The sequence below is a fragment of the Triticum dicoccoides genome, chromosome 2B, assembly GCF_002162155.2.
Source record: "Triticum dicoccoides isolate Atlit2015 ecotype Zavitan chromosome 2B, WEW_v2.0, whole genome shotgun sequence".
In the NCBI taxonomy this organism is placed as follows: domain Eukaryota; kingdom Viridiplantae; phylum Streptophyta; class Magnoliopsida; order Poales; family Poaceae; genus Triticum; species Triticum dicoccoides.
In genome coordinates, this window is record NC_041383.1 from 220,560,809 (window position 1) to 220,571,785 (window position 10,977).

The 10,977-nt window shown below is 46.2% G+C and overlaps 1 protein-coding gene across 4 annotated transcripts; it reads left to right on the forward strand.

The window, feature by feature from the left end:
• The first annotated feature begins 4,972 nt into the window (after window positions 1–4,972).
• Window positions 4,973–9,684, forward strand: LOC119363180 (heterogeneous nuclear ribonucleoprotein 1-like). 4 transcript variants are annotated; one of them, XR_005173848.1, is made up of 4 exons: window positions 5,703–5,957; window positions 6,091–7,270; window positions 7,997–8,067; window positions 9,195–9,684. XR_005173848.1 is itself a non-coding variant. In XM_037628493.1 (3 exons), the coding sequence occupies exons 2-3, from the start codon at window positions 5,736–5,738 to the stop codon at window positions 7,309–7,311; spliced, it is 1,443 nt and encodes a 480-aa protein (XP_037484390.1). In that variant the 5' UTR covers window positions 4,973–5,473; window positions 5,711–5,735; the 3' UTR covers window positions 7,312–7,962. The 4 variants fall into 4 exon arrangements, 3 of the variants coding, with proteins under 3 accessions (XP_037484390.1, XP_037484389.1, XP_037484388.1); XM_037628493.1 differs by lacking the exons at window positions 7,997–8,067; window positions 9,195–9,684 and adding an exon at window positions 4,973–5,473 and having other exon boundaries at window positions 5,711–5,957; window positions 6,091–7,962; XM_037628492.1 differs by lacking the exons at window positions 7,997–8,067; window positions 9,195–9,684 and adding an exon at window positions 4,974–5,402 and having other exon boundaries at window positions 5,711–5,957; window positions 6,091–7,962.
• The last annotated feature ends 1,293 nt before the right edge of the window (window positions 9,685–10,977 follow it).

Below are 10,977 nucleotides of genomic sequence, written 5' to 3' on the forward strand. Positions count from 1 at the left end.
CCCGCCGCCCCGTCGCTGGAGTGGCCTGCACCGGGCCGCCCCAGTGCCGGACCCCTCCCCGAGTTCCCTGTGCCGCCCCGCCCCGTTGTCGTCCTCCTCCCCGCGCCTCCTATGCCGCCCCGCCCCATCGGCCGACCTCGCCGGAGCAAGAGGTAATTTTTTCTGTTTTTTTCCTGTTTTTTGTTCTCTATTTTCTTGATTTGTTTTAGGTTAGTGCTAGGTTTAATTAGGTGTAGTTTTGAGTTTTTAGGTTTAGGTTAGTGCTAGGTTTAGGTGTAGTTTTAAGTTTTTAGGTTTAGGTTAGTGCTAGGTTTAGGTGTAGTTTTTCCCTATTTTGTTTTAGGTTAGTGCTAGGTTTAAGAAGAGGAAAAAGGAGAAGAAGAAGAAGAAGAAAAGGAAAAAAGAGAAAGAAAAAGAAGAAGAAGAAAAAGAGGGTTCCTCGATGTCGATGGTACCCTAAATAGCAAGTATCGTCAGTGCGAAGTACATGTGGTCGTCGGTGTCGAATACTACATCCACGTCCCACAAGTGACACAGGGGTCCTGCGTCCAGTAGCAACAGTTCTCGGCGTTGATGGCGGTCGAACACCATTGCGAATTTGTCTGGCAGCCTCAGAGATGATGATTGAAAGCTAAGTGTTTAAACTTGAAACACCCAAACTAACTCAAGTCGGTTTGGTTGTTTGAAATTTCAAAACTTGGCTTTAATCCTCATCGCAGAGGCTGCCGGACAAATTCTCCAAGGTGTTCGACCGTCATCGGCCACCAGAACTATTGTCGCGGGACGCCGGGCGCCGGCTTCACTTGTGGGATGTGGATCTAGTGTTCAACGCCGACCGCCTAATGTACCTTGCACCAATGGTAGTTGCTATTTAGTTTACCCGGGAACTAGCGGGTTAGAGGGTTCCTCGGTGTCGATGGTACCGTAAATAGCAAGTATCGTCAGTGCGAGGAACATGTGGCCGTCGGTGTCGAGTACTTGCTATGTTACTCATCTTTCGATTTAAATATGCAGTTATTTCGTCATTGCGAGGGTCTAGTGTTCGACGAGCTCCGACCCTGCGTTTGTTGGTGAGCACAAATGACATCTCCTCCTCCCCCCCTTCATTTGCTCTATTCCGGTCTTCGTGCCGATGAAACTTGCTAGCTATATGTGTCAATCATCAGTATGCGTAACCACTATGCGTCTCCCGTTCGAAAGGGTTACATCTATAAATATGCATGCATTCACATATTTATAATTGTGATTCTTTCGAATTGTCCAACGTTATCCATGGACACCCCGAGTATGTGTAGATTGGGTTCGTTTTCCCATATGCTCAGCTCCGGATCCGATGCAGAATTTCGTTAGTGCCTCCCTGTTGTTCTCCAGGTACACATCCGCTCTGCTTATTGCCGAGACATGTATCACGAGAACAGCGGTGAGGTGCTGCCAAAATTTTGCGTCGGATCCGAAGCAGAGCATGGGAAAACGAACCCGGTCTACACATACTCGGGTAGGATTAGGACCTATCCTTACCTATTAGCGTGCAGGTTGCATGGACGTAATAAAACTAACAAACTCCATTAACTGATGGATATGGTTTGCTTAATTATGTATATATTTCTTGTGTGTCCAGTAGGAAGTCGATATGAGTGATCGTGCGTGGATGTACACTGGTTACACTAGTCAGTATGTTTGGACCGAGGAATGGTTAACAAAAACTAAGGGGTTTGTTAGAGCCACATTTGCAAATGGCCAGAAATTAAGCTGGTGCCCCTGTGTCCGGTGCGACAACTATAATGAGAGGGACGAGCTTCAAATGAGTAAACACCTGCAGAAGTTTGGTTTTACGCTTGGTTACACGGTCTGGACATTACATGGTGAGTCTGCCCAACGTGCCAGAGCCGAGATGGTTCATCGTCGCACCAACGAGCATGGTACCGGGACCGCAGACATGGTGCAAGACTTTGATGATGCTCGGGACTCGGACGAGGAGATGGAGGAATCTACAAAGGCCTTCACTGAAATGTTGGAGTCCTCAAAACGTCCTCTCCACAAGCACACTGAGCTTTGTCAGCTGGATGCCATCTCACAAATAATGGCTTTGAAGGCTCAATTCAACTTGGGCAGAGAATGCTACGACGCGATGATGACAGTTTTTGGACGATTTCTACCCAAAGGCCATGTGCTACCTCCAAACCCGTACCATTCAGACAAAAATCCTCCGTGCTCTTAAGATGCCCTATAAGAAGATACATGCATGTGAGAAAGGATGTGTCTTATTTAGGCTTCAGTATGAGGACTTGAACTATTGTCCCTTTTGCAATTCTTCCAGGTATGTTGTATTAGACAACGATATGGGTGAGAAGACGCAGACCAAAATACCCGTTAATGTTCTTCGGTTTATGCCAATCATACCAAGACTTCAACGTCTTTTCATGGTCGAAGAGACAGCCAGACAGATGGCATGGCACAAAACGGACAAAAGAACCGAATTAGATGCTGATGGGAATGTGATGATGGTGCACACATCGGATGGTGAAGCATGGAAGCGCTTCGATGCATTACATAAGGAAAAAAGGCAGATCCAAGGCATCCTCGAGTCGCTGTCAGCACAGATGGGTTCAGTGTGTTTGGTCAGATGGCAGACCCATACAACTGTTGGCCTGTGTTTGTCATTCCATTTAATCTCCCCCCGGGCAGATTATGCAAAGAAAGAACATTTTCCTGACGTTGATAATTCCAGGGCCCAACTATCCGGGAAAGAATATGAATGTGTACATGCAGCCGCTTAAGGACGGATTGCAAGAAGCTTGGGATAATAGGTTAAAGACATACGACGCCTTTAGCAAAGAGAACTTCATAATGCGTGCCTGGTACATGTACTCGACGCATGACTTGCCGGCGTACGCGCTATTCGTTGGCCGGTGTGTGCATGGAAGGTTCCCGTGCCCCACATGCAAGGGAGCTCTTGAGTTTCGTTGGCTGACAGCGGGGCACAAGTATAGTTGCTTCGACTTGCATAGATAGTTTCTAGATCCTCGCCATAAGTTTAGGAAAGACAAGAAGAACTTCATGAAAGGTAGAGTTGTCAAACACTCTGCACCACCTGCGTAGACATGCCAACAGACCCTAGATCAATTAAATGCTCTCGAGCCAGATCCAGAGCGTCCAGGGTATTTCAAGGGGTATAATAAGGAACACGCCTGGACTCACAAGACATGCTTCTGGGATCTGCCTTACTTCAAAGACCTCCTTTGCCCACACAACATCGATGTGATGCACACTGAAAAGAATATCACCGAAGCCATTTTTGGTACATTGTTCGGCATAGAGGGGAAATCAAAGGATAATACTAATGCTAGAGATGATCAAGAGGAGCTCTATGATAGACCGTTACAAAACATGCAAGAACAGAAAGGAAAGCGGAATTGCAAGAAGCCAAAGGCATGGTTCAATCTTGGAAGGCCAGCTATGAAGGAAATTATTTTGTGGGTGAAAATGCAGTTGATGTTCCCCGATGGGTATGCAACAAATCTAAAGAGGGGAGCGGGTCTTGATAAATTGAAAATATTTGGTCTAAAAAGTCATAATTGGCACATATGGATAGAGCGGATAATGCCGGTGAGGCTCCTAGCTAAAGTTATCTCGCCCTGCTTCAAAACTATAGGGCGCGCGCTACGGCTTTGACCTAACGGCCTCCGTTTGCTGGAATCCGTGGCTTCATCCCTGAGGATGAATGGCTAGTACTGGCAGAGCTGAGCTGTTTCTTCCATGTTCTTTGTGCGAAAGAACTATCGCCTGGCCTCCTAGAAGAAATGGAACAGTTGGCGCCGGAGTTGATCTGCAAGTTAGAGATGATCTTTCTGCCAAGCTTCTTTAATCCAATGCAACACTTGATTTTGCATCTCCCGACCGAGGCACGATTGGGGGGGGGGGGCGTGCAAAATCGTTGGTGCTACTCAACTGAGAGGATGCAGAAGACGCTTCGAGCAAAATGTAAAAATAAACGTAGAATAGAAGCATCGATGGCCGAGGCATTCATCACTTAAGAGGCGTCAAACTTCGTGACGGCACACTACGAAGCCAAAAATCGTCATTTGCATAATCCGAAGCCTCGGTACAATGCTGGCGAGCCTAAAAAGGGTCAATCCAACCTCAGCCTATTCAAAGGGAATCTCGCACCATCCAGTGCTTGGAAACCAGTATTGTTCGATGTTGATGAATGGCGGACCATTTCGCTGTATCTCTTTAACAACCAAACAGAAGCGCGGCCGTACACCGAGTAAGATCTTGAAAGAAACGCAGCCAGGAGAAAAAGAGTGAAATCATTACAGTTTCACTGTTGCCTAAAAAGAGAGTTTCACACAAAACATTGAGTATAACTTCATGATTTTTTAGCCAGCCGGATGATATAATTCGTTTACCCCTCTCATGTTTATTTTTGTGTTGCTTGTATGGAGTACTAGATATTTGCATAGTGGTTTCTGCTATATGCGTATTAGTATGAGTTTAATATTGTCAGTGTCATGTTCATAATCTATTTATGGATTAAATTCAATCAAAAAATTGCTAATTTTATTCAACAGTGACTTCATGGTTTTCTTTTTTGCGGGGAAACTTCATGGTTTTTGTAGCCGCATGTGATCATGCATGTGGCATATTAGAATTACGTGAGATATTTTCTGGGCATGAGAGAGCATGTCATTTTCTGCTCCATTTCTTGTCTCCGCCGGTAAAACAGAACTAATATACCATTTCAAAAGCTTCAAAAGCTGGGAGCTTTCTTGGGTGCAAGAGAAAGAAGAGGATTTTGAAACCGGGCCCTCTCCGGTCCGTGTCTCCGCGTCCCTGGCAGGTTCATCTCCGGCTAGCACGCAGCGTCAGCTTGGTTCGTCTTCCTCCTCGCGGCGCACCAGGCAAGCCCAGCTCAGGGTCCAGCGCGGCAGGGCCGAGCGGGCGGCACGCACCTGCCCCCTGGATAATTTTATGCGATTATCCGCGTCAGCCCCACCCCGCCCCCGCTGCTGCTTTCCCAATCGAGCCGAGCACCGCGATTCCAGGCCAGCGGAAACCGATTAAAAAAGGCAACCCCCCTCCGTCCGCGCAAAAGTAAAAAACAACAACCGCATCGCAGCGCAGCGCAGCGTAGCACCGAGCGAGCGGGCGGAGGGAGGGGGGTGGGAGAGAGAGGAGCGAGCAAAGGTTCGATAAAAAGGAGAGGAGGAGACGAAGCGTCCAAGCCCAAGTAACATCCCCACCTCCCCTTCCCCCCTCCCTTTCCCGTCGCCTTGCTCCCCCCGGCCGCATCGAGATCTTGGCTGGCACCGCCGGAGATCGCGAGGAGCGGCCCCGCGGCTCCCCCGATCCCACCTCCTCCTCCTCCGCCGCCGCCGACCGCCGCCGCCGACCGCCGATCGGTGAGTCGCCCGATCCGCCCCGCCCCGCCCCGCCCCCCCGGCGCCGATCGCCGCTGGATCGGCCGGATCTGGTACGGATCTCGCGTAATTCCGCGGCCCTGTGAGGCGCGCTTGTCGTTTTGCTGCGTGGGCCGCGGGCGCGGCTCGATCGCCGCGTTGCTTTCAGCTCGGATCTAGCTAGCCCTGCGCGCGCGCGCGCGGGGCGTGTGCGCGTTTCGTTTTGTGGCTGCCCTTGTGGATAAGTCGGGGTTTTGTCCGCATTTGCTATGCCTGGCTGGTATGAATTCGCCCTGACTTGTGGATTGCAGGGGTAGGAGGGGAGGGGAGGACGCGATGGAGGCCGACTCCGGGAAGCTCTTCGTCGGCGGCATCTCCTGGGAGACGGACGAGGACCGCCTCCGCGAATACTTTGGCCGCTTCGGCGAGGTCACCGAGGCTGTCATCATGCGGGACCGCAACACCGGCCGCGCGCGCGGCTTCGGCTTCATAGTCTTCGCTGAGGCAGGCGTCGCTGAGCGAGTCACCATGGACAAGCACATGATCGATGGCCGCATGGTAATTACCTGATGCCATTCTTGCTCCTCCTCCTGCTAGTCTAGTCATGTGCATTTCGTTGGGAATTCCGTTTGTAATCCTGTCTGTGGTTCAATCAAGCTTGAGCTCAATTGTCTGTGCCAATTCAATTCAGGTCGAAGCCAAGAAAGCTGTTCCCAGGGACGACCAGAGCATTGCAAGCAAGAACAATGGCAGCAGCATAGGCTCGCCTGGGCCAGTCCGTACCAGAAAGATCTTTGTTGGGGGGCTGGCCTCCAATGTTACTGAGGTTGAATTCAGAAGGTATTTTGAGCAATTCGGTATGATAACAGATGTGGTTGTCATGTACGACCACAACACACAGAGGCCCAGGGGCTTTGGCTTCATCACCTATGATTCAGAAGATGCAGTGGATAAGGCGCTGCACAAGAACTTCCACGAGCTTAATGGCAAGATGGTCGAAGTCAAGAGAGCTGTCCCAAAGGAGCAGTCGCCTGGACCTGTCGCACGCTCACCTGCTGGAGGGCAGAACCTTGCTATCAGCAGGGTTCACAACTTCTTGAATGGCTTCAACCAGGGATATAGCCCAAACCCGATAGGAGGTTACGGCATGAGAGTGGATGGAAGGTTTGGGCTGCTTTCAGGTGCACGAAATGGGTTTTCTTCATTTGGCCCCAGTTATGGAATGGGCATGAATGTTGAAACTGGGATGAATGCGAATTTTGGTGCAAACTCTAGTTTCCTCAATAACTCAAATGGGCGGCAAATGGGTTCATACTACAATGGTGGTTCAAACAGACTAGGCAGCCCTATTGGGTATGTTGGTCTGAATGATGATTCAGGATCAATATTGAGTTCAATGGGAAGGAATGTTTGGGGTAATGGAAATGTCAACTACCAGAACAGCCCTACAAACATGAGTTCTTTTGTACCATCTGGAAGTGGGAGTCAAGTTGGTATTACTGGCGACGGTATAAATTGGGGAGGTCCTACTTCTGCCCATGGGATGGGAAGCATTTCAAGCCTTGGGTCTAACATTAGCCGTGGGGCTGGAGATAACTTTGGCTTGCCGTCTGGTGGCTATGGAAGGAGCAACCCAACTGGCACCATTGGTGAACCTTTTTCTGCGTCAGCCAATGCATATGAAATGAACAACATAGATACATATGGCAACAACTCTATTTATGGTGACTCAACCTGGAGGTTCACGTCATCTGAGATCGATATTCCTCCTTTTGATAACGATCTTGGAAATATCGATCCAGATATCAAATCGAACATGCCAGCAAGTTACATGGGCAACTATACTGTTAATAATAATCAGACAAGCAGAGGTCAGTATCCGCTTCAACATTTTGCTATCAGTTACACATGAATTTCCCATCTTTTTTTGAAAGTTAAAGGTGCTGCATAACTCAGCTATTCAAAACATAGAACCGATATTTAAATAGAGCAATTGATCTACCCATTCAGTTTATTAGGACCATCACAGCTGCATGTCTATGCTTTTGGAAAGGAAAAATATTGCATAATTGCATGCCATATGCTTAATCAGTTGATGCTAGAGCATAATCAATAGACCTTTTTTGGGGCTTACATCAGATTTGACTTGTAGATCAGTGGATTGAACTTGAAGGATTTGTCTTGTAATTATGTTGTGGTGGTATACTTATCACATTTAACTGACACAACATTGGGTGCTGTCCGACTGCTTTCGCTGTAATGAAAGCACTATCGAGAGCAACAACTTTTGGATGCATCAGCTTTGAATGATAATGAATAGATCAAATAGGGAGCACCGCCTTCATCCATTCCATTGACCTGGGATGTGCTTCCATGTAATGCCTGACAAACATAATGGATTAGGGACCAATGATTTGTTTTGCAACTTTAGTTGTGCCAAGTAAATCGATGCAATGATTGGTGTAGGATGTATTCAGTATCCTGATTTGTTTAGTTCCTGTATCTATTCTATGATCTTTGACATAATACTAGGACAAATTTTGTGACCAGCTCTTTCATAAGTAAAATTGAGATTTGCTACAACCTTGTTATTGTAGTGCCATCCTGAAGTTGAGGGTAAATGATAGCATTGGAGATGTGTAATGCATGTGCCTGAACAACATAAAGGGTAAGAAATGAGAAAACAATATATTTTAAATATAAATAAAATTGGAAAAGAGGGTGAGTCGAGCAATTATGAGAACATTTTGTATGCATGCGGCTGTTGTCATTGGCTGAGCAAATCACTTGTCTAAATACGCATAGAATCAGTTTGGAACTTGCATTAAGTGAAGTATGTATTGACTCATGTCTGTTGAGGATGGACATATGTTAGTTCTTCCTTTCGTCTGATGAATTATTATACTTCTAAATTACCATTTTCTGTCAGGACTGTTATCAGTGGTTTTTATTTCCAAAGCTACTGCCATTTGTTTCTGTGCTTGATTGATTGTAGATACACATGAATGAATTTGCATTTTTAGAAACTAGCTAAGATAACCCATTGAATGATAGTTTATTATTATTATTATTACCAATTTGTGATAAATTCTGTGTCTGTATGTGTTTACAATTCTGGCAACAAGTTAATCCTATTATTTTCAAATAATTAAATGTATTACAAAGAAGTTCGATAGTGATTCTAACTATTTTGTAATTACAGAATAGTCAATCAGTTGCAATTGAAAATGAAAAAAGTATTGTTGTAGTTAATATTTTGCTTTCGTGAAAATGCGCCGAGTCAGAAATGTTACATAAGGTAGTGTTGATCTTTATACTTCGATGCACCAAGGACTGGGTCATGTTGCTCAACTGGTGTTGTAGAGATGTAAATTTCTATTTTAATTTGGACAACTGTGCTTGTTGCTTGCCCCATTTCCTGTGTAGATCATAGCTAAATGTGGTGCAAGGGCTCCTTGTCTCGAGGACATGAGCTATATATAGTCTGTCGGGGAGATTTACTTTTGCTATCTGATAAGGCACGCGTGACAAAAATAGTCGCTCACATGTATTTCATTACAACTTAACCTGTATAATATGTTTGGGAATGAAAATACTTAAGTTCTTTTGGTAACTTGATACTAAGTTTTTTACTACTAGTCAGCACATGATCTGAGGTACATCATATGTGCAGTAATCAGTAATCGAGTCTGTTTGTTGTCAATGCCCTCTTTATTATATTCTTGAAATCTATACTGAAGAGAAACTATACTAGAATGTTTGTTTCTGATCAAGATTTGTTGCACCCTTTTGCAGGTATCACTTCCTAGGCGAGAATATTATTATAGTCATATATATGACTTGGGATAGGCAAGACACCCATTATATCAGGTATTCAGGTGCAGTACTGTGAATTGGTGATATCAGATTAATATACAGGTTAGTTAATTGTTTCTAGCTAACCAGAGGTGTGGTTTACGGACACCAACCAACATGCTAGAGGAGCGGGATACAAACATTTTGTGAAGGTTTCAGATTTTAGTTTAATTTTCTACGTGTATTAGGTCTTTTGGTTTTCCAATGAGATGTGCAGTGGTGATTGCGGCACACACTTAGAAGGTGTTCCAACATAAGCTGGAATTCTGTCATACGGACGACAAACTTGTATACCAGGGATGCTGTATTATCTTGCCCATTTATGGCAACATTAGCTTGCGTGTTTTTCCTCTTCTCCTTTTTTAACCATTTCATTTGTTACTAGAGGATTTGGTCGGCTTTACTAGTAAAAACTATTTGGGGGTGCCAATGCCATCCTGGTCCCCATTAATAAAGTCACCCAAAGTACATACAATGTTGCTTCTTCTTCTTGTTGTTCTTCTTCTGTGTCTATTTGTATGCTGTTGCTAGTTTCTTCTTATGGGAAAAATACAAATTTGGATCTGGTCATGCATATTTGCACACTGTTTGATTGTTTTAAAGCCTATCAGTCGGTAGGTAGGTACTCACATACGCAAGCTTTTCATAGCTCAGGATGGCATGCATGTGCTCGTGTCTTCCATTTCCATCTTTTCGAAAGTAGCTTTAGATCTCATGTGGAGGGGTACTGCCTTGGCTTTGCCTTTTAGGTAGTTGAAGTACACCAGGCTGTGTGTACTTTCCCTCCCTCTATAAATAGCCCGCTATTTTCTGCTTCCATATATATCTTGATTTGTTTCCTTCCTCATCACGGCCTTCACCGTTTCATGTTACCCCGTCGCTTTCAGCCACCAACTTGTAGAGTGCTTCACCTAACGGTTTTCCATGTCTGATGGTTGCCGCTGCTTCGGTCCATGTTTGGACTGGCATTTCACTCCACATTTGCAGAAATTCAGACAACCATAGAAAGCTTGCAAATTAGCAAATGTTTGGCGTGTAGGAGAGCGGTGCTAACTCTCTCCTATTGCGATTTGCGAACCCTCTGCTCCATGGCGACGACAGGGCGAAGCTTCTATCCCCGTGGTAGTCTTGGTAGCTGCAGTTCCAAGCTAACGATCTACTCCAAGACCTATGTTGACAATGACCTTGCCCTGATGCCCTGCCAACCTAACCTTCCTCGGTGGAAGGAAGCCTTGTGCGGTACCCTCCACCAGCCATCCGTCGTGCTGGTTGGTGCCTTCCAGGCATCCGCAACGCCTATGCCTAGCCAAGTGCGTAGCGAACCGAGAACAGACGGCCTGGAATCGTATTGCTGTCAAAAGCAAAAGCGAATGATTGTTCATCGGAACTGTTATGGTCCGACTACTCATAAGGTTGGGTCTGCAAACATTGTGTGGCACCTCGACCCACCAAATCTTGCGTTCAACCCATGGCTCTGAGCTTGGGAGCACCGGGTAGTCAAGTGAAAGCACCCAGACTCTTGCAGGTTCTGACAATCGCGGCTGATGAAGAGGACGAAAGCACAAACGGGTAGCTATGCTACGTATGGATGGCCTGCCGTTCCGGTATGTGATGTCACGGCCGTTCTGGGGGTGTTGCCTACGATGTGAGTGAGATTTAGGAGAAACATGAGACCTTAGATTGAGTAGTGTCAAAAACGCTCTTGTATTATGGGATGGAGGGA